The 24300-nt window shown below is 41.7% G+C and overlaps 3 protein-coding genes across 3 annotated transcripts; 1 reads left to right on the forward strand and 2 right to left on the reverse strand.

Moving 5' to 3' along the window:
• Positions 1 to 768: 768 nt before the first annotated feature.
• LOC308332067 (regulation of nuclear pre-mRNA domain-containing protein 1A-like) lies at positions 769 to 14980 on the reverse strand. Its single transcript, XM_080787685.1, has 7 exons — positions 14576 to 14980; positions 9716 to 9845; positions 7645 to 7751; positions 6641 to 6735; positions 5782 to 5908; positions 5132 to 5307; positions 769 to 2576 (listed from the first exon to the last, which is right to left on the reverse strand). Exons 1-7 carry the CDS (start codon positions 14724 to 14726, stop codon positions 2493 to 2495), a joined length of 870 nt encoding a protein of 289 aa, XP_080643811.1. The 5' UTR covers positions 14727 to 14980; the 3' UTR covers positions 769 to 2492.
• A 1526-nt stretch (positions 14981 to 16506) lies between these two features.
• Positions 16507 to 19719, forward strand: LOC308331935 (tripartite motif-containing protein 16-like; the record flags this gene model as incomplete). The annotated part of the gene is made up of 1 exon (XM_080787486.1): positions 16507 to 19719. One exon carries the CDS (start codon positions 16507 to 16509, stop codon positions 18709 to 18711), a length of 2205 nt encoding a protein of 734 aa, XP_080643612.1. The 3' UTR covers positions 18712 to 19719.
• Positions 19720 to 22512: 2793 nt separating this feature from the next.
• Positions 22513 to 24045, reverse strand: LOC308331748 (E3 ubiquitin/ISG15 ligase TRIM25-like; the record flags this gene model as incomplete). The annotated part of the gene is made up of 1 exon (XM_080787238.1): positions 22513 to 24045. One exon carries the CDS (start codon positions 24043 to 24045, stop codon positions 22513 to 22515), a length of 1533 nt encoding a protein of 510 aa, XP_080643364.1.
• Between the last annotated feature and the right edge of the window lie 255 nt (positions 24046 to 24300).

Here is a 24300-nt window from a genome sequence, read left to right on the forward strand (position 1 = left end):
GGCCATTTCAACTCATGAAGTAAGTTCAAGCAAGATTTCTAAAGATCACAGAAGAAAATGGTCCATGCAAGTTGATAAATAGCTTTCTCCCCATACAATGTCTGACTGCGAGTATGTCTGGGTTTCCGATGCTATAGACTGCGAGAGACCTGAGAGTAAGTCTAGCATGGAAGTATTCCATATGACTATGTCCTACACCTGCCATGTTGGGGACTTGAATTGATGACTCAGATGTCATGAGTCGTCAGCACAAGCTCATGAAGAAACATGATGGGAAAACAGAATCGGTTTAGTAGCAATACACTGCTAACACCTACATAAAAATCACACCCGTGTGAAGTGAGGGGCGCTAATATATTAAAGTCTAAGGGCCGATTCATACTCCTATTTTACCGCTGTTTCGGCGCTGTAGTGCCGAAATGATTTCGGCTCGTCAGAAATTTTCAGTAGCACCGAAGAGAAGACTTTAGGACGGTACCCCCCCCCCCCCCCCAACCTCAAATGACGTCACATTGTAGGAGCCGAACCGACTTTTATTCGGCTCTAAAATAAGAGAATGAATCGGCCCTTACTCATGTTGATTAGGTGATGTAATGGTGATATAAAACAAACGGTGCCAACACAAAACATTAAATGCCATTAATTTCCTTACAAACGTATATTTTACATTTCCTGACAAATGAACATTTTAGAGTTATGAAGTTTCCTCCGGACAGCTAGCGTCCCTCAATGTATACATGCACGACCACATTACTTTCTTTGCACCCCCTGGTGGGCAGCATCTGGATTCCAAGCATAGTATAGCTGACAGTATCAGATAATGTATGCAAACCCAAAACAGACAAGCTTATGTCTCCATTTATTTATTAATTCTTTAGAATAACTTTCCTTTTATGTACAAAAATCAAATTGTTATAAAGTTCGTTTTTGAAATCAGTGGGGGCACTTGTCAAGCAGTGTGAAGCAACTGAGCATCTTACAGTAGACTAGTTTAAAATAACGAAGCATTATTCCTTATAATTATACAGTAAACAAGAACACAACGACGCCGGCCAGTCCACGCAGTTATTTCAGTACAGCAGGGGTTTGTTTTGACCGGAGTTTTCATTCGTTCGGAAAAAGAAAGCGTATAGAAGGTAAGTTCTCTGAATCATATAAGACAAACGGGTAAAACATAATTTACATGCAACTTTGAATAGCCTATGTATGTAATGTGTGTACATTCAATAATGTACGTCATCCATCCCCACTGAATGGATTTATGTAAAATATAATCACATTATGATGGGGTTTTTCTTCCAGAAATGTTTCAAACTACTGCACTTCACTGTCGTGATTTTGTCTGATGTAAACCTATAGTAAACAAAATGTTTGGAGGCTATACCGTCATACCGTTTCAAACTACCCTGGCTGAATGGTCCTATAGCCATGGGACAAAGCACTGGGTGGCATGATATACAACCAAAAAGAATAAGAGCCTAAAAAGAACATTTTACAGCACTTGTCTAGTAGGGAAAACAATGATGCCACTGATTGAATACCATGAGGGGACAATAATAGTCATTGGCACCAGAGTGGGACGTCTGGTGGCATGATATCTAAACTCACCATAAATACAAAAATAATATACCAGCATCAACCTGACCATTTCAACTTGGAGTGCAGGGGCCGAGGCATGGCTATACGATGCAGTACTGAACATTATCCCTAACCAATTTACAATGTATTCACTGTGTACTAAGTGAACAACCGACAGGTTTTACATCATACATAAAGAGGTCCTACGTCATACCTAATAATAAACAACACTTTCAGTAACATAGATGAGAAGATGACTGGTGGGTGTGAACAGGCAAGGCTCTTTTTGATGTTCACCTATGAAGGGTTGATCCAGAACATTCCATAACTTTGCAGAAGGCCTCAACTTCTGTGACTTTGTGTTTGTTTGTTTACGTGTCGGTTTACGCTTGTCATCATTATAATCAGGACCACCCCTGAAGGGCCGGGTTTCGGCAAAGAAATAAAGAATTAAAGTATTAAAAAAAGATAGCTGATCTACAATCTTGTAGTAGTTTACCCGCCAAAAGAAAACAACCATACGGTTCTGGATTCTGGGTCATCCCAGAACTCAGGGTTTAGTAGCCTACTCCACCACCTCCTGACTGAGAAAGGGCCCAAATTAGGGTCTGAGAGCCTTAATCTGAACCGAGACGTGGCCTTAAGGAAGCAAACGCAGAAGCTGTGTACTAATAATACATATCACGGCACGGCTCACTCAGGTCAAAACATTAAAAAAAGGGTAATCAGTCAAATGACGGAAGGAAAATACCTGGATGCTTTGTGGAGCGGGACAGAGAGAGAGAGACAGACATTGACTGACAGCAAGTTAGAAAAATGATAGAGATGTGTCCAGTGTAGGAGGGCCAGGTTAAGGCTGGTCAGAACAGGGGGAGGGGAGGAGAGGAGATAGACGTTTGAAGGGTCGTACAGTACTACAGGCGTCCGGGGAGATTGTTGAGACGAGAGCGCAACTCCTTCCTGACCTGGGTGACCCTCGTCAGCTTGCGTTTGTATTCCTGGAACAGCAACAGAAAACAATCGTCAACACCCAAATATAAAGTGATTGATATGATTGTGTGTGTTCCATTTTCCCCATGCAGGGTAAATATGACATCGCTTATAGAGAGCCTATAGGTGGTTTATTGAGCCAAACCTTTTATTGTATTTCTTTCTATAAGTCTGATAGGTTTGTGTGTTAATGTGCCTTTCCTTAAAAAAACAACAACAAAACAGTCGATTAGGCTGTCATGTTACTCTCCAACCAAAAGTTTGTCGAACATTAAGCCCTCAATGGAAATTATACTCAACACTCTCCTCCCATAAAAGATAACCAGCTATATCTTTTTCACTCCCAAGATCCAAGACTTTAGTTTCATTACATTTTAGAATAAGCTTTCTCCCAGTTAAAGTCTAAAGAAATGGGAAATGTGGGATGTCAACCAGTTCACACAGATATTTGAATATTTCGAGAGAAGGGTGAGGAGTAAATGAAAGAAGCCTTGGAATGTTAAACCACTTTATCCCTAGTATCACATAGCCAGACAATCAGAGATCTGTCACAATCTAAAATCATTGACTTGGTTGAGCTTGAACTCTGAACTTAACCAGCGCTAACAAGCCTGCTTTTAAAACCAACCCCGATACCATCCCACATGAAGGAACGCTCCAAAATATTTGCATCGATTCTGTGATTTTAATTTGTATTTATTTTGCCGTCTGAATTGTTTCCACCCAGTTTTAGTCAATGTATTTAATTTAGATGTCATCAGATGTAACAGTAGGCAGGGATCTCTTGGTGTCTGTCTGTCTCTATTCTGAGGCAAACGTTCCGCAAAAACAGCAGATCGACAAGCTCACAATGCATTGCAATGCTTGTAGATCGCCAGTTTAAGCAGAGATTTAGTGTGGTGTACAGAGAAAAAGGAAGCAGACCAAGTATAAATAATGTGGCAAGAGTGTATGCATGCGACTTGGATTTATCCCTCCCCCCCCTTCCAACAATCAGAGCGAAAGCTCAAAAGTTCCCTGGCACATAATGTGCATTATTTTCTGCCTGGCAGTGACTTTGAGACACAGCAGTCTATTGCCAATCTCAAGTGTTTTCCTTGCCCTATACATCACCATCAACGTGTATGAATGACAAATAGCTGGAATGTACCAGCTGGTACATCGTAACAATATAAACTTCCACCCAGTCCAAGGGACCTTTCATAGATAAAAGCATGAATGGAGGATGTACTGTGTGAAAGCTATAGAACTAGTCATTAGAAGTCACACGATCAACTTTAACTAAAGTCCCATAATGTAGAAGTTATAGGTTGGAACTAGCAATAAGTAGCCTTCTAGGTAAGAAATGACACACTTGGAAGTCGTGCCATGATGAGGCATGCACATGATGCAACCAATCACCGTTTTCCTCCCTTTGGCAAAACCGTCGACTAAACCCGAGCTCAGTTTAGGATTCACACGTGGTGGTGCTGGGACTGCACCAGAGGCATGGTTTACGTGTATGCAGCATGTTTGGAAGGCAAATTGAAATGTACAAAATGCAAGCGTCAGAAGCAGCTGACACGCTGCCGAAGCAAAATAACAGCACTCAGAAAATCTTTTTTTTATTTTTTTTATTCTCTTTCTTTTATTACAAGAAACTTGATGAAGTTGATGATACAAAAGAGGCAATTCCTTTAATCCTGCTGCCCTGTGGATAAAGGCTGGACAGTTACACACTCAAAGACAGGTAAACACAAACAACGCTAAATTAAAGGCTGAGGGGAATGCACTTACCATCCTGAATGTACTGCATTCTACCGACTAATAAATGTATAGAATTAGACAGAATGACCTTTAATGGAACTTGTCAGAACAAAGTGGGGGAAAACCTTTAATAATAATAACCATTATTGTGGCCATCGTGCAGGCAGAAACCTTGTATGTCCAAAACAAAAAAGAGAATGTGTGTTTCAATGGATCCAATGTAGTCATCATATATTCATAAGTTCTTGTTAATACTTTTCATTGGTTTAATGTGTCATTATAGGCGTCGCTTCTAGATCACCTATTGCTACTTAATGCAACATTATCACATGACCAAGTATAAAATAGTTTATAATTAGTCTATGAATAAAATAAAATAAAAGAAACATGGAGATACAAGGTTTGTGCCCATACCGTTTATTTTTTAAATCTACAGTCTGGCTCACTGCTAACATACGGTAACCATCCTGTTGAAATGTAAAGCATCTTCAACTACATGAAAAAGAAAGCTCATTCCAGAGAGAGTCACAAGCACAAGGACAGAATAAAGCCAGAGTTACACTTAGTTGCGCATCGTACAGTGCGCTGAAAACAGCCGATATACAAGATCACAGCGTAACGCAGTGTGACGCGTTGTGCACTTGTACATCAATTGTCGGTGTGCAACACCAGTATAAATCTGGCATATTATGTTACCGAATGGTGCTAGAGAAGTAAAGCTGACCAACGGACACATCAACGGCCACTGTGTTAATGAGGTTAAAAAGCAAGAGGGTGAGAAATATAGATAAAAAGAGGAGGTGTAGTATTTACGCACTTCTAGTTTCTGCTCGTTCTGGGCCAGGCCGTCCTTCTGGCTGTGCAGGAAGAGCGTCAGGGTGCGCGTGAGCTGCCGCCGGTCGTCGATCTCGGCCGCCAGGCGGCCGCTGTAGTCGGCCAGCATCATGCAGGCCTCCTCCACCAAGCGGGACAGACGCTCCCCCGACTCTTTATCTGACACACAGCACGCACACACACGGACACACACACACACACACACGGACACACACACACACGGACACGGACACAATAAAGCAAAAATTAAATCTCAAGACTGAAGATGTAATGTTGTTTTAGGCATACCAGCTGAAGAAATCATGACATTTCTGAGAGAGACCGTTCAAGTTTCAAGATGCTTCCAAACTTATTATATTGCTAGTTTGATTTAAGATGATTAATGAACAAATATAGCCAAACTACAAACTCACAACACTACAAGCGATAAACACACACACACACACACACACACACACACACACACACACACCATTTGTTGTAGAAAACCAGTGGTCTACTTCAAATTGAAAGAGTATTGACACATGAGATTTTAACGACTCTCTCCATGGCCCAGCCAACAGTGGTGTCAAAATGATCCCCTTTAAAAAAACCGCACGCGTCACGAGCGCACCGGTGTCGTAGTCTCATTACCGGTGATGCGGTGCAGCAGCGAGGCGTCCTGCACCTCGGCAGGCAGCGAGGAGATGCGCTGACGCAGCGCCGAGTCTCCAGAGGCCGCGTTCTCCAGCTCCTGCAGCGCCCGGATCAACTCTCCTGTCTGGGAGAGGACGGAGGGAGGAGGTGGAGAAAAGGAGGTGGAGAAAGAGAGAGAGAGAGAGAGAGAGAGAGAGAGAGAGAGAGAGAGAGAGAGGGAGAGTGTAGATGTGTGTGTTAGTCCACAGTTAGTTAATGGAACTAATCAGGTTTTTTTTTAAGATATCTTTTGGGGCTTTTTGCCTTTATTGATAGATTAACCGTAGTTGATAATTGATAATTAACAGGAAAGGGGGAGAGAGCTGACACGAGGGAAGACACGCAGCAAAGGTTGTCGGGATCAGGACTCGAACCCGCGACACGCTGTCAGGCTAGCCTTGGTTCCTGGACCACTCGGCCGGCCCAAACTAGGAACGTAATCAATGGAAAGAAAACAAATAGTCTCGCGTAGCCAGACAACTATTCCACAATATCTGAATGCTATATAGTCTGGAACTAAATATATTTTAAAATATCTTTAGACCTTATATTTTTCATTTCCATTTCTGATAAGCAGCAAGCTATATATGCTTAGATGATTTATATTTATATTAGGATAATGGGGAGGAGGCTCCACTTTGACTTTATATTTTACAGAACACAGATGCATTTGAAAATTGCGAGAGGCAACAGTCTGGCAACACGACACTACACAACATATGGGTTGGTTTAAGACGGTTAAAATGGTTTAACAGAGTTCCCCCAACAGCCTTCTATCAGTGGCACCATGTGTGGGTTGGCTGGTTCTGGTCATCACCTGTGGCGGCTCCGCTGGGGAGCTCTGGGTCGCAAAGTCCTCGTCGTCAACATGGATCTCCTCATAGGACCGCTTCTTCGCCTTCTTCTCTCCGCCTGCAACGTACGACGAGACCGCCACATGTGCTATAAATACACTGGTTCCCAAACAAACTGGGGGTCCCCAAATTATTTTCAGTGGTCCCCAGAAGGTTAGATTAATTGTGCATACATTGTGTTCTCGCTTAACAGTAAACAAACCAACATACAGTATATATAACATATAGTGTATACAAGGTATACTATCTGCACATTTCTAAAGTGACAATTTAAGGACTTGTAAGACCTTTTTAATACCTCTACAAAGAAAAATAAACTAATAAGACCATGAACTAATTATCAACTATACTGTGGTCAAACATTGGCCAAATATTACTTAAAATGCAAAGCTTAAGAAGCTCACAACACCGTTGTGAGCTTCAAATATGATTATTATCAAACTAGGGGGTTTTCTTTTCATGATTCCGAATCCATTCCAAGCATTAGTTTTACACGAAAAACACTCGCCACTTGCACAAATGTGCCCAAATGGGCTGACCTCATCACATTTGTGATGACGCCTTTTAGCCCAAGGAGTGTTTTTCACGCAAATCCAATGCTTGGAATGGATTCAGAATCATGAAAAACCTAGTTTGACATGTAACATGCTATACTTAAAGCATGATGACATTTTGAAAATGGTGCCTTATATAGGTGGTCTATGGTGTGATATATAAAACTTTTTGTCGTAATGTTTCCAGCAGAGCAGGCCTCTTATTCTGTGGACCCTAATGACCAAATTAATGAAAGAATAATAAAGAAAAAGTACGGCATGACATCACATCACAGGTCCTCTCAAATGTTGGGCCTGTGGCTCCCCGGGCTAATAACCAATATAGAACTGACCAAAACATGGACCAAAAAATAGAAACAACATGGCGGAAGAAGCTGTGATTCAAAAACGTTCATTGTTCTTTTGAGGCGTACCTAGGACTTGTGACAGTTGGTCCAGCAGGCTGTTCTCGTACACGGCTCTCTCCTGCCAGATGGACAGAACCCGACCCAACGACTTCTTACAGCCATCCTCGCCATCTCTACACAACACAGTAAACACACAGCAGTCAGGATGCAGATTCTACAGTCACGTGGAATAAAGATTCTACAGTCACATGGAATAAAGATTCTACAGTCACATGGAATAAAGATTCTACAGTCACGTGGAATAAAGATTCTACAGTCACGTGGAATAAAGATTCTACAGTCAGGTGGAATAAAGATTCTACAGTCACATGGAATAAAGATTCTACAGTCAGGTGGAATAAAGATTCTACAGTCAGGTGGAATAAAGATTCTACAGTCAGGTGGAATAAAGATTCTACAGTCAGGTGGAATAAAGATTCTACAGTCACGTGGAATAAAGATTCTACAGTCAGGTGGAATAAAGATTCTACAGTCACATGGAATAAAGATTCTACAGTCAGGTGGAATAAAGATTCTACAGTCACGTGGAATAAAGATTCTACAGTCACATGGAATAAAGATTCTACAGTCACATGGAATAAAGATTCTACAGTCACATGGAATAGAGATTCTACAGTCAGGTGGAATAAAGCCAAATAAAACCTCATGAACTCAAAGTGTAATGCATTATCATCATGTTGCTGATGTTCCACACACAGAAATCACACTGAGGCTTTAACCTTTGCTTCTATGACATTAATGTTCATGAAAGATGCTTCTAAACATGTATGTTCTATTGCTACAACTTCAAATACTCTTTGTTCATAAAACAAAGACATAAATAGCCTCACAAGACAACGCGCAGTGTTGTGAGCTTGTACATCTGCCATTTTCATTTTGCTTCCATAGAAGACGGAAGAGCACATCTTCTATGGAATCCTAATGACTGACATCAGTTGTGGCGACTGAGAACTTTAACCCATACAGTCAAAACATTACAACACAGTAAACGGTACTAAACACACAGCTGCCAAGATGCTGATCGTACAGTCAAAACACTATTGGAAAAGACATTTGGTGGCTTAGTAATAACTTAACGGCACTGCTGCAAGTGATATTCTTTGGTTAAAGCAAAAGGCTTTTTTGATATGAAAGCTCTATTATATTGATAGTAAACATTCCTAGACTCTATAGCAATGATTACCATCAGTATATAGAGCTTTAATAATAATCAAGATAAGAGTGTTTGTTCAGTAATAGGGGTCTGCTTATTTCATTGTTTCATCACTTCCAAATTCACATTTCACTTTATAAGTACGTTCCGTTTACTAAAGAGCTGGAGAGATACGGGGACATCCCCGTTACTGAACAAACATTCTATAGTAATGATTGCTATCGGCATACACAGATATTTCACTCACTTACTTAGAATTCCATGCTAGAAGGCTTTCTTACCTTTCTTTGTAGTTGTTACGTCCCCACCAAAGAGGTCCAGGTGTTTTTTTTTGTGCAAAAACTCCTTATTGGCTATTTCTCCTACTCTAAGCCCTCAATGAATTGCGCAATCATTGAATGGAATGGGGCTATGGGGTGTTGTGCTAATTCGCTTATTTGCATCGAAATACAAAAAGAAATGGATGGAAATAAGCGAATTAGCACAACACCCCATAGCCCCATTCAATTGAATGCAATTCATTTAGGGCTTAAGGTAGGGGAAATAGCCAATAAGGAGCACAAAATAACACCTGGACCTCTTTGGTGGGGACGTAACAACTACAAATAAGGTAAGAAAGCCTTCTAGTATGGAATTCTCTTTTAACTGACATAATTGACCTTCCAACTGTGTCATCTGTCACAGTTGACACACTGTTATACTGCATTACAGGTATATATTGTACATGGATGTGTTAGTCTCGCGTGCTTTCAGATTCAGACTTCAGAAAAAAGAAGAACACCAGAGCAAAAAAGACTTGCTCAAACATCTACTTTTCTTAAACTAATATGATATAATATCTTTGTTCAGTCTTATTTTTGCACTGAAAATAACGATCTGAAAACAATGGGTTTTTTTTATGTGCATCAGGGACAGTGTTGAGACCTAGAGACGTGTTTGAAGGCGTCTACGATGACCGGGGCAAAGTCCTGGGTGAACTCTGGTCCTTTCCTCTTGCTGTTCTGAATGACGTCATTGGCCAAGTAGAGGAAGGTTAGCTTCCGGGACACCAGAGCTGCACAAGAGAAGAGAGAGAAAGCACATGTAATGTAATTGCTCCCTGGTGGGAACTAGATGTTGGCACACACATGACGACTAATGGAGTAGCAACCAGGAACAATTTGTAGATACAAGAAGCAAGTGTAAACAAACAGATTTAGAGCATCACGGAGCAATGATATTAGGCCCCATTCCCATGACAACCGAGGTCCCCAGACCCCCCAGTTGTGGTGGTAATGAAACAGTAAGAGATACAGTATGTGGCTGTGCACTGAAGTAGAATACTAGTTATGTGACAGTAATAGTTACATTACTTTTTCCACATATTTTTCAATTTGCCTTCTGCAGTGGGGACAAAAAAAGTCATCCTGATATTTAACTTAACAGACAACAAGATGGTGGTATTTCCTCATCAGTCTCTATGCACGTTTTTCACTGGACCAGACCAAAAAGCCAATTATCATGCAAATGTTGCCACAGTTTCTATCCAATTCATGCTATGCTATACAGTCAGACTGGTGAATAATCAATAATGATTCATAAATTAAACTGATGTATTCACATCATTCTATAATCAACAGGAGAAACACTAGCAGCACCAAAACATGCGGCAAATATTGCAGATCTACAACAGGTCGCAATTGGCCATAAGAAATGTGAATAGTACAGTTGTGAATCAGGGCTGTTTTACTAAGAATAGAGGGTTTATGTGTGGAGCGAGCAATCAGTCACAATTATCAAGCCTCCCAGGGGTGCTGAGATACACTCTTCACCACGGTAACGCACTAATTACAGAAGGCCATTTGAAGATTTTAAACCTGCTCATCACTCGCCACTCCATTCAAGATTTAGGGGCAGATTTTCCATTCAGATTTGTGCCACTATAATGTAGTTGTAGACATTCACAACAGGTTGAGCAATTAACTATACGTTTCAAGACATAATGCCTGCCATTTCAGGAGCATTCACAGCCAACACTGAAATGAAGGACACAAGAATTCCCTCAGAGTAATGTGCCATCAGTACCAGGGGGAATCCTCCGGGGGCTGCTATAAACACCACATGCTTGTTACAGTTGACAGCAATGACTCAAAATACAGCAGCCACTTGGGGTATCGTTAGTTATAATATGGCAGCCAGAATGCCTTATCCACACACTGTCACAGCTAATAGCTGTATCAAAATTATATTGGTTACAGCACGTCTGTCAAAGTAGCCCCAAAGCGATTCAATTTAATGAATTTCAACTACTCTAAACTAAGCTGAAGCAGTAAGCTCATGAGCTTATCCAGTCATGAACAGACACGTTTGTTTAAAAGGCTGCACGGCAGCATCTTCCAGCTTCTCACTGTCTTGTAAGGAAGTATTTGAATGGCAAATCATAAGGAAGTTAAAGGAACATGTATAAAATAGGAGCGTGTGGTCTGTGACTGTGGTCAGTGTTATATTATGTGCCATTAACCCATTTAGGCCTGACCTCGAAAGTAAAAAAAAATCTTCTAAATCCTCCAGTTTTCTGAAATAAATATTTTCACGATTTTTCAAAAATAGCAGACCTACAAGCTCGTAGCGCGCGCTATGAGCTTGTAGCTAAATTATAACATGTTTAAAACACCAAAAGGGGTTCCCGCCCAAAATGGGTTAAAGCAATATTGTTCATCACCTGCTTCTTCTTCTTCTTCTTGTGCAAGTTGCAATCATGGATTATTTAGGCAGATGCCATGTTAAGAGTTGTGTACTGCTGAGACTGTACATATATTATTCAGTTAATCACTAATGCTGTTCATTTACTGTACAAATTCATTGAGATGCCGACTGTTCCAAGGTCTGCCGACAGAATATTATTTATTCTCATATTTGCTGTGGACTACACATATACAGTATATATTGACAGTACACCTTATTCATAAACACACAGTAAATACTACTAGACCATGTGTATACTTGCACTTGTTATAGTGTAACCTACATGACATCATACACATACATATAAACACAGTTTACTATATTTTATTTATTTAGTATTATTATACTACATTTTATTTATTTAGTATCATTATATTCACAATCATCAATAGACGTATAATATTAGTTGTATAATCATTCATATATTCACTTTACATTAATTTATACTGTACATACATTCAGAGGAGTATATAACTAAAAATGCATCGCATGGATGCACTTGGGACGTATCCTCAGTGACGTTTCCTGATGTCAACGGGGTTTCGGGTCTCTCAACATCATACCCCTCATTCAGGCGACCCAGCCGGGGTTGATCAAATCCCGACTTACGTCCCAGTAGCTACCCTCGATCAGTCCGTCAGGGAATGAGCAAGGCCACACAATCCGTTGCTCCGGAACTACTCTGCCGGGACTTGGAGAACCAAATTCTGGCACGTGGAAGGACTAGGCTCTGTGGGTTTACTCCTGGCCGGGCCCCTCCTACGTCTCACCAGGTCCACTCCTGCTCTCACCAGGCCCAGGACCTGTGCGTTGCACCAGACTACCAGCACCAGGCACTCCATTCAGGAGTGGTGGATTATAATGGCCCTCCTAAAGGCCTCACCGAGGTTTGTTGGGCTTCCTCCTCACGGAGGACACAGGCTGGGGCGCTAACCCTAACCCATACTGTTCACCCGGGTGCCGTCTACATTCCAGCTGTCACCCGTCTCTCCGGTGGTCACCAGACTATACCTGGTTGTTACATAGTATATTCCTATGAGCCTAATAATAACTATAACAAAAAAATACATCACATGGATGCACCTGGGACGTATATATATATATCATTTATCTTGGTTCTTGGTTCTTGACAATTACATCATACACTGCTGTTAACCGCAAATTAACGACACTTGGATTTCCCTCCATGGATAAATAAAGGTTTGATTTATGTCGACTAGTGGAGTGAGTTATGTTAGCGATAGAGACATGTCTAATCAACACAAAAGGAGAAGATTAAACATGTGTACAAAGTGACCACCAGCGTATATTATAATATTACTATGAACCAATGAATCAAACCGAAAATTATACTGTGATCTTTTAAGTCAAGACAAATCACTATAGCATACATCAGAGGCTATACACAATTACACATAAAGTACAGGACAGGTGCATCTACAAAAAATAGAATATTGTGTGAAAGTTCATTTCAACAGGCCTATAATTCAAAAAGTGAAACTTTCATATATTCAAGATGAATTGCGCATGAAGTGAAATATTTAAAACGTTTCGTTTTTTTATCTTGATGAATCTGCCATACAGCTCATGATAATCTAGAAATCCTATATCAAAATATTAGAATGTTTTATGAAACCACAAAAAAAACATTTATAATACACAAATGTCGACAATCTGGAGTATATGTTAATTTATGCACTCTGTGGTCTGCTGGGCTACTTTTAACCTAATTATTTCATCAGTGGGGCGTGGCATGGAGGTGATAAACCTGTGGCACTGTTGGAGGTGTTATAAGCCCAGATTTGCTTTGATAGCAGCTTTAAACTCATGTGTATTGTTGAATCCCGTGTCTCACACCACCTTCAGTCTCTAGCTGTAGAAACGACTAAACTAGTACTAAGATTTTCCAGGCACGAGGGTCATTTTTACATGCTTATAATGTATGATAAATACATGCCGGTAATAAACACTCCCATCCCAGTTATTAAACCCAAGGGTTAAGGGGAACAAGACCTAAGGTCACCTGTGAAGTTTCCTGCCATCAATCAATCGTGTGTCAATATGTAATATTGACAATAGCCAATGCTTTTAGCCTAAGATTTAGACTCTCTCATGGATGTATTTATCGATTCTGACATTGTCAGAATCGCTAAATACATCTACAAGTCTCTACATTCTAGGCTAGTCAATGATTGCACATTGGCACAGTTGAGTTATTGGCACACCCTTGAGCATTGTGGCTTACCAAGTTACCAGCCTTACCACATAGAATACCAAGTCCAGGTGTAACAAGCTTACAACAGAACCTGTGTTCTGTTTATTAGCCAACTGTTAAGTTCGCACTATAGCTGCAGCTACACTAACAGATGCATGCATTGCATTAGCCAACGTTAGCATGGAATAGCATGATGCAGTGGAGTGACATTGTTCCGTGTTGCTTTTCATTCAGCGTCAGTGACTAAAATATAACAATAAGTGCCAACACACTGGAAAGAGAACAACGAAACATGGTCAATATTAATAATGTTAATTATGACTGGATTGCAAACTTCACAGCAGCACTGTACTGCCTGGCTAACGTTAGCCCCTGTAGCCGTGGCAGTTTCATGTTAGCTGACAATTGACAAAGTTGTACCACATTGACACCGACTAGCAGTGCATGGTGGAAAGAAGTATTCTTTATTTGTGTCCCATTTCACAGGTTTTTGAAAATAGCACATCTACAAGCTCACGAGGACTTGCAAATGGCCGAAACCTACGAATGTTTTCTAAATCTACAAAGTAATAAAGTTTTCCAATAATTGCACTGGCGTATAAAGTACACAATGTGATATCTGCCTCCGAGATGTAGTGAAGTAGAAGTATGGAAATACTCCAGTATAAAGTAAAAATAATAATACTCGATTACTCCCCCACCACTGTTTGTTAGCCCTCGTTAGCTCAGCTCGGTGCTATTTAGCTCCACACTGTTGTTGATGTTGTTCCTAGCCATCGTTCACAATGTTTCCCTGTGTTGTGGATGCATTTGTCATAATGTGGACTGACCACCACTAGCCTCACCTTTCTTCAGCTCGCTGAACCACACGGTGACGATGGTCTTGGAGTGTTTTCTGTGGTGGATGAGCCACAGGGACAAGGTCTGCACGCTTTGCTGCGAGTTGCTCAGCTCCTGCAGTTTCTTCTCTAGGGCAGCCTCGGAGAACGCTGACATCTCGGCCGAGGGCGAGATAACTTCGGGAGAGTCTTTGCGAAGGTCTCTCTCTCTCCCTCTCTTCTGTTCTGTATATATATATACCTATATATTTGCCACGCCAGCTAGCCAGTGACTGCACTGTATACACACACACACAAGTTAACTGAGGTAATTGCCTTAAAGGCTTTGGCTGGCTGTGTTTTGTTGTTGCTGCGTTGCTAGCCGTTTGTGTGCTAGCCAGCAACTAGCCTGCTGCCCTGCCTTCCTCGTCCTCTGCCTGATGATGGTGCAAAAGATAAAAAAGGAAAAAAAGAGATGTCTGTCCCATAGCCCGGAGGGACGGTCGCTCTGTGATTGGCTATTTGGTTGTCAGGGGTGATAGTAAATGTTATAGGACGAGATTAATCAGCTGCTCTACTATTGACGAGAGAGCAATGTTTGTAACAACTTAAGGGTTTAAATTCATTTCGCTCATATATATGCCACTAAAATGTGGAACGCTCTACCAAAGCTATTGGTTTGGTATAGAAATCTGAATCCCTAGACTCCCTCAAAACCGCTCTCACAGAGCCCCAGCTGCAATTCGAAACGGGTCCCTGTAAAAAAAATTAAGTGAGTGGTGCAACCCGTGGGGGGGGGTTCCAGTCAGACCCACAGGAGCACACCCAGGGTGCCGGCCCGATTCCGGCGAGCAGCCCCACGTCCGAAACAGTTGAGAAATGACAGTTACCGTGTGGCGGTCCCTCTACTGTACCCTACTGTACTGTACTGTACTGTAATGTACTGTACTGGCACACCCGAAATCACCATATATACAGATAATATGTGTGTGTGTGTGTGTGTGTGTGTGTGTGTGTGTGTGTGTGTGTGTGTGTGTGTGTGTGTGTGTGTTAGGTTGCGCACAGGTGGTGATTAACAACCATGCTGTTTTCGTGCTCAGACGCACCCAGCCACATTTCCTTTCCAAACAATAGGTCAGGTGTGACATTACTGACATGGGCTTTTACTTTACATAATAGCTTGAAGGTTTGATTGAATCAAGACAGGCCTTCAGGTCAATGTGCCACCTCGGTCAGACACCACCAGAGAGAACAGCATGGAGCAAGCGATACACGTATAAAGATTAACGAAAATGTGAACTGAGTGGTGCAACTTCCCTCCCCCCCCCCCCCGCGTTCCTGGGGGTCTGGATGTTCCTGTGGGTATGGAGTTGCACCACTGACTTCACACAGGCGTGATTTTAAGTTGTTGATTCAGTACTCAGATATTTGATATTCATTAATTTATTCCTAATTCCTATGTAAACCCATTGTAACTTCAAACTCCATTTAACCATGTTAGATTAAATGAAATCACCCATCCTTGGTTCTGGTAAGTGGTAACAGATATTAGCCTTCTAATGTGTTTTCAATCTTAATTTATCCATTTAGTTACATTTGTACACTCTTGGAGTAAATGATAGTCTACTGTTAAATAACCATGGTGATCAGTAGTAATCATTGCTATATCATCACTAATCATTGAGAGAGAGAGAGAGAGAGAGAGAGAGAGAGAGAGAGAGAGAGAGAGAGAGAGAGAGAGAGAGAAAGAGAGAGAGAGAGAGAGAGAGAGAGAGGGACTCACATTTCCACACATTTCTCTAGCATGCACCGGTGGACCGGCCCCCAACCCCCACACACTGACCCCCGCCCGTCAGTGTGTGGGGGTGGGGACCAGATGTGGAACTAGGAATGTGAAGCCACTGAAACTGCAGCCAGTCAGTCAGTGAGTTTGTTTGTCAGACTCAGTTAGCTGTAAAATGGCGCAGCAAGAAATTCAACTTGACCAAGAAAACTTCTGCTGTTCTCTGTGTCTGGACCTACTGAAGGATCCAGTGACTGTTCCCTGTGGACACAACTTCTGCAGTAGGTGTATTGAGGAACACTGGGATCAGGATGATCAACAAGGGAGATTCAGCTGTCCAGGGTGCAGCCAGACGTTTATCCCAAGACCTGTTCTGAAGAAAAACACAATGTTGGCGGACATGATGGATATAGCAAAGAATACGGGACTCCACGCTGTTCCTCCTGATCACAGCTCTGATGGACGTGAAGATGTGGTCTGTGATTTCTGCACTCGGAGGAAACTGAAAGCTGTGAAGACTTGTCTTCAGTGTCGGGTCTCTTACTGTGACACTCACCTCCAGCCTCACTATCAGTCTCCTCTCTCCTCTCACAAGCTGGTAAAAGCCTCCAGTAAGCTTCCGGAGAACATCTGTGCTCGTCACAACGAGGTGAAGGAGCTTTTCTGTCGTACTGATCAGCAGTGTATCTGTTCTCGGTGCTCTGTGGAAGAACATAAACATCACGATACCATCTCAGCTGCAGTGGAAAGGGCTGAGAGACAGAAAACATTTGACACGAGTCAGCAGAACGTCCAGCAGAGAATCCAGGAGAGAGAGAAAGACGTTAAGGTGCTTTACCAGGAGGTGAGGTCCATTAATCACTCTGCTGATAGAGCAGTGGACGACAGTGACACCGTCTTTACTAACCTGACGGCTGCTATTAAAAGAAGACGAACTGAGGCCAGGGAGCTGATCAGAGACCAGCAGAAACATGACGTGAGTCGTGTTGAAGAACAGAAGAAGCGTGTGGAGCAGGAGATTACTGAACTAAGGATGAGACATGCTGAGCTGCAGCAGATCTCAGACACAGAGGATCCCATCCATTTCCTAAACAGTTACACTTCCCTCTCAAAGATCAGTGAATCTACAGACCCAGTCAGCAGCAATGTCAGGTCATTTGAAGATGTGACTGTGGCTGTGTCAAACATGGTGTCAAAGACCAGGGACAAACTAAGGGACATTTTTAAAGAGGAAGAGACACATATCTCAGAGTCAGTGAATAGAGTGGATGTTTTACTGGCAGCATCACCAGAACCCAGGGACAGTCTAGAGGACATTTCTAAAGAGGAAGGGACACATATCTCACAGTCGGTGAATAGAGTGGATGTTTCACTGTCAGCAAGAGCCGAGAACAAGAGCCGAGACCCACGAGCCAAGAGAACAAGAGCCATGAAGCCAATACAAAAAAACAAAGAGACCAGAGCTGAGGTCATAAAAATCAATCTAGAGGATATTTTATTTGAATATAAAAATACAAAGACGTTATTGGTAGTGATCCTTTTTTTGGTAATTATGTTGACACATCCTATTAGAAGCAGTGTTCAGCCCAAGGGGATGCCCAGTGAGCCGTTAGGGCTTCAGTGTCTTGTTCAGGGACACCAGGAAAGACGTGGTTGGCTTGATGGGTTCAGGTGGTCAGAACCACCAGAACCTAAGACCAGAGCTGAGTTCCTACAGTATTCATGTCCAATCACACTCGATCCAAACACAGCACACCAAAACCTGTCTCTGTCTGAAGGGAACAGAAAAGTAACAATAGCGTCGGAAAAACAATCTTATCCCCGCCACAGAGAGAGATTCACCGCATGGCGTCAGGTTCTGAGTAGAGCGGGTATGCAGGGGCGCTGTTACTGGGAGGTGGAGTGGCGTGGAAAAGTTGATATAGCGGTCTCATACAAAGATATCTACAGAGCAGGATCGTTCTCATTAGAGAGAGGGTCCTTTAACGGTAGTGGATTTGGATACAGTGATAGAGCTTGGTCTTTACAGTGTGAGCCAGACACCAGTGTCTTTTCTTGGAAAAGGGGAGAGGAGATAACTGGCAATGGCAGTAATTACCACCCGCTTTATACTTTCAACTACATGCAGTCTTTTACTAGAATCCCAACTCCGGCCTTGTCGGAGAGAGTAGGAGTGTACCTGGATCACAGCGCAGGTACTCTGTCCTTTTACAGTCTCTCTCCTCGGCCCTGGACTCCCTGGAGTGGCATGCAGAGTTCCTACAACATGACTCTACTCCACAGAGTCCAGAGCATATTCACCCAGCCCCTGTATGCTGGATTTGGCCTTTACTTTAACTCTAACTTTGATAGTTATGCTGAATTGTGTGACCTCAAGTAGATAAAACTTTGGGGTTTTCATATTAGGTACATATGCAAGCTGTGTTCAATACTTCTAGCTGTGAGAGAGAGGCTGTGTCATATCATGTCCATGCTGTGAACTATAAGAACAAGAATGCCTATCATCCACTGACCATTTTGATATGACAGTGTGCAGAGAGCACATCTAACACCACACTGACCATTTGATCCAATGACCATGCATGTTGTCTCAACACAAATTTGAGATGTGTATTAGCCAATCGGCTTAAAGGCCAAAGGGATAGAGAGAACTACATGATGTATTAGTAAGGACATGAATATTTCTGTAAACATCTGACAACTGTATATAAAGACCTTACCTCTCGAAATGAAAAAAAAGGACTGTTGGGAGAGCGGAGTGAACATCACAGAGAGACAGATAGGTCTGGGACACCTTTCCGGGGTCTTGGAATCTGTGCTATGGCTGTCACTGAATAAACGAAAGATGACACCCACATCAGTAACAAATAACAATCGTCTAATAATATTAATTTTATATTTATCTGTCTCTCTGAAGGTCAACATTCTCAGCACAAGTAAACTGTTATGTTCATGTAAATACAAGAAGGGTTCCCAGAGGAGATTAGTTTCCAACCGGATGTCTATAGTATATATCTGTAACTCTTGAAATGAAGTTTGAGAACCACTGAAATAACCATTTATTTGTCATTAGAAACAAGTAGTTTTGTTCCTAAGCTTTGTCACTAAAATTATATGTTTATTGTGTCTATTGAAAATGTGTAATATAACCTGCTGTTCACATATAGGCCTATGCTTTCAGAATGACTTGGTACAATGGTGTCTTGTCATTAAGTAATCAATATCAATATCATTTCATTTTAAATTAAACATGCCATTGCTGATATATATTTCCCCCATGTTTAAACAGTATCTGAATGAATTACAGATGACTTTACAGAAACGTTGAAATTAAATGATTACCGGTGTATTCAAATAAATGTAATTAAACGGATATTTCACTTTCAAACGTGTTTGGCGTAATTTTAACTTCTACTCTGGCTTTTGTGTTACACCCCATACCGTTTTAATTTGCTTGATTCAGTATTTTGATATTTGATATGAATTTCACACGGCGCCTTCCTAGACAAATCTGCAGAGGGCTGCCCTGGGCACAATCATAATATTGCGGGGTCACATTAAGGTTAAGCTTGACACCACAGCATTGTTTGCCTACAGCATCAGGGCACGCTCGGTTTTAGAAATATGTTAGATTCATCTAAAGCACCCATCCTTGATTGGTTCTGGTGACAGATATGGGATTCTAATGCATTTTTTTTTAAAATGTATTTGTTTTATAATTTGTTTGGAGAAAGGAAAAAAAAGAAATGGAGTTTAGTTTAGTTTATTTGAACATCTTCACAGAACAGAATAAAGTTTACATCAGCAAAAAAAAGAAACAGCCCCTTGAAAGTGATCAAAAGGCATGGGCTGAAGCTTAAAAGCTTATTGTGCCCATCCTTCTCACAGCACAGCATGTGAGATACTCATCATAGTTATCAGTTTAATCAGAGACAAAAAAAAGAAAAACAAATAACAACCCTACACCCAAGTTGACCCAACCCACACCCGTGTCACCGTAGAGATCCACTGTAGGATCCATAGCGATTATGACTGCTTTAGTTAAACATTATTATTGTTTTATATACACATATACATGCATAAAGTGAGTGGCAAAGTGAGTTTAATGTTATTTAACGTTGTTTAATGCAATCAAATCCTACTTTTCTTTTTAGATGTATGGGCTCATTGAGCTGTCAAGACCAGAAAGTTGTTTTTTGCCACTCAGTAGGCTTTCCCCGAATCATAACTTGAAACTTCCGGGTCTTCAACGTTTTTTTAGCCCAAGGACCTATAGATTTAATAGATTCATAGACTTGTTTGACAGCACTACCATCAGTGTATGTTGGATTCACGTTGATGTGTATTTTTTTGTAAACTTGACCGGTCACTTGGTCTGCTCTTTTTTCCCTCTACACAAAACCTCTTTGCCGAAATTAGCCAACCTGATTGCTATGCTATCATAGAGATATTTAACAATGTATCAAGAAAACATATCCCTTAATACAACACACATATTGTATAAGGTTTTATAAAATAGTGAAATCATCAGTCATAATATGACAATACATATTTCCCATTTTAGTCAGGCTGGAAGCAGGCATATAACATCCCCACCAGACCTAAGACAATTCTAAAGAGGGGAAAATAAAAAGCCCCCACGTTTTCCATCACTATTATACAACGACAAAATATGTATATTTTATTTCCTTATCATCCTATTTGGGTTTGTGCCAGTGAGAAAGTTGTTTAGTTTGATGCAATGGCGACCCCCAATGGGCAATACTAGATGACTGATGACTGATGGTGCCAAGACCTAACCCTATTCCTAAACTTAACCTCTGTAAAACTATGCCTAACCCTGAACTTATTTATAATCTTATCCTGCAGTTAAACAAAAAGAATGCAAGAACCGCCCCTATAGCATGCAGTCGATGCAAACAATGTGGGTGAGCGTGTTTTGGGCTGAGCCTTCCGGTTACCTACATACCTGTGAATAGACTCATTCTATTCTAGGATTTAGATTATTCTACAAATGTCTTCTAAATCCTAAACGTTTCCAGAAAAACCTATTGATACGCTTTCATGTCAAGGCCCCCAAAAGATAATACGTTTTTGGCAGCCGACCACCATCTTACAAACATTTCAAAGATTTGCTAAAAAAAAAGATCTACAAGCTCATAGTGGCACAAAGTGATTTGCTGTTTTTTGAATAGCTGGAGTTTGAAGTTACAATGGGTTTATATAATGGGAATTGTGGACACATTTGTATCCAATAACAAAATATTCTATGTTTTGGGTCTGAGAGGTAACAGCTCATCAAATGGTGGTCCGTGGCTCAAATGTCAAATAAACCTTGATATGAAAAGGGTTGAAAACCACTGACAATCAACTCTCCATCACAAATCACATCACCTTCACGTACACTCTATTTTACACTATACACAGACCTGTCCTCTGTACAGACCACCTTCAGAGGTTTGATGTGGGACCTGAGGCGAGGGCGACATTTGAGGATAATACACAAAACAAGTCCCAGGCCACTTTACAGTAACAGCAATGGGAAAAAAAATCTGAAGCTTAATGTACACTCATAAAATAAAAACAAAAAACACAATATGCATGTAGTCATATGCAAACATTTATTCAAATATATATATCACATTGGTCATGATTCATTACATTTTATCAAATTGATTGCATTTAAACAAACTACAGTAAATCAATATACTGTACACTTGAGGTTAGAGTGTCCGCCCTGAGATTGGGAGGTCACCGGTCGGGGTTTGATTCCCTGGCCAGGTCGTACAAAAATGATTATACTTGACAATTTGTCTAGACAAAATGGTATGAAACAAAAACCATCACTTTAGTAAAAAAAAGTAATCTTTCCCCCAAAACATCCGAACTACAAGCTCACAACGTTTTGCTCAGCAACGCGTTATGATCTTGTAGAAGAGCTATTTTCAAACAGCTTAATAGGTATAATAGAGTAGGGCTTTGTATACATAATACAAATATTCCTACATAGTAGTAAAACCTTTCAAATAATTGTAGTGTAGTGAAAAGTAAATTATTTTCCTCTGGGATGTAGTGGAGAGGAAGTAAAAGTATCAAAACTTGGAAATACAAAAAGTAACTAAAAGTAAAATAAATACGTCAAATATTTACTTAAGCACTGCACTTGAGTACATGTACTTAATTACTCCTCACTAGATTTCTTGATGTCATGGCACATCTTCATGGTGGCATGGTCACAAACCCAAAATCCGGGGAGGATGGGCTGTGTGAAAATGTTCTGGACTCTTTGGAGGAGAGTCATGGTGTCAGAGCAGACGCTGTACCAGGACAGAATGCCTGCCTGGTAATCCAGGTACATTCCTATTCTGGAACTCACAGGCCTCATGTTTTCATTAGTATCGTCGCCGTGTCTGTAAAAACAACCTTCACCCCAAATCTGACAACACCAAGTGTTGTTTACCAATCCAAATCTACGCTCCATTGGAGCCTGATTCCTGGGGGTGTCTGGGTATGAGGCTGCTATGTCGACGTAGTCACCGCCCCACTCGACCTCCCAGTAATGGCGTCCAGTCAGCTCCTCTGCACCCAGACACTGCCAGCAATCGCCATATCTCTTTGGGTGAGCAGGATGTCCTTGCACTATGGTAGTATTCTGTACCTTTCGGTTGCCCTCGGACAGAGCCAAAATTTGATGGGTTGTGTCTGGATCCATTGTGACTACGAGTGCATATTTTAAGAACTCGGCTCTGGTCTTGGGCTCTGCTGTTGACAGTAAAACATCCACTCTGTTCACTGCATCCCAGACGTTTGTCCCTTCCTCTTTAAGAATGGCCTCTAGTTTGCCCCGCATCTTTGACACAGCCACAGTCACATCTTCAAAGTAGCTCAGAGGACGGACTTTGCCGATGGCTGGGTGTGAAGTTTCACTGATCCTTGAGAGGGTGTTGGAACTGCGTGGGACATGGATGGGTTCCTCTGTAAGTGAGAGCTGCTCCAGCTCAGCATGCCGTCTCCTCAGTTCAGCGAGTGCCTCCTCCGCACGCTTCCTCTGTTCGTCAGCACGATTCACTTCGCGTCTCTGCTGGTCTCTGATGTGCTCCCTCACCTCAGATCGTCTTCTCTCAATGGAAGAGATGAGCTCTGCGAAGAGGCTGTCACTGTTCCTCGCTGATCTATCGGAAGAGTAATTGATGGTCTCCCTCTCCTGCTGAAGCACCTTCACTTCTTCCTCCGTCTCCTGGATTACCTGCAGGATGCCGATGTCCCCGTGAAGCCTGTCGGAGACTTTGACCAGCTTGTGATTCTTAAAGGCAGGAGAATGATAGTGAGGCTGGACGTGCTCGTCGCAGTACGAGATCAGACACTGAAGACAAGTCTCCACGGCTTTCAGTTTTCTCTTACGGCAGGCATCACAGCCCACATCTCCAGGTCCAGCATAGCAGTGATCAGGACGAACACCTTCGAGCTCTGTCTTCTCAATTACATCCATCACCTCAGCCAACACATTGTTTTTCTTCAGTACAGGCCTATAAAAGATCTCTTTGCACTGTGGACATCGGACTCTCCCTTTACATTTCTCATTTTTTTCCCAGTGTCTCTCAATACACGTAGTGCAGAAGTTGTGTGAACAGGGAAGAGTCACTGGCTCCTTCAGTAGATCCACACAGAGAGAACAGAAGAAGTTTTCCTCGTGCAACAGAACGTGCTGTGCCATGTTTCAGTTTAGTAATGATTGTGGCACTGACTGAGTTGACTGACTGAGTTGACTTTCAGTGTGGCTTCCCTTCCTGCTTCCTCAGAGATCACATGACATGGGTGGGCGGTTCCTACTGGTTCTGTGTGTGCCCTAAAAAACCCTGATCAAAGTCTAAAGACAAAAGACATAACTCTCTCTCCCTCCTCCCTCTCTATCTATCTCACACACACACACACACACACACACACACACACACACACACACACACACACA

Source organism: Protomyctophum bolini (assembly GCF_963924005.1).
Source record: "Protomyctophum bolini genome assembly, chromosome: 17".
NCBI lineage: Eukaryota > Metazoa > Chordata > Actinopteri > Myctophiformes > Myctophidae > Protomyctophum > Protomyctophum bolini.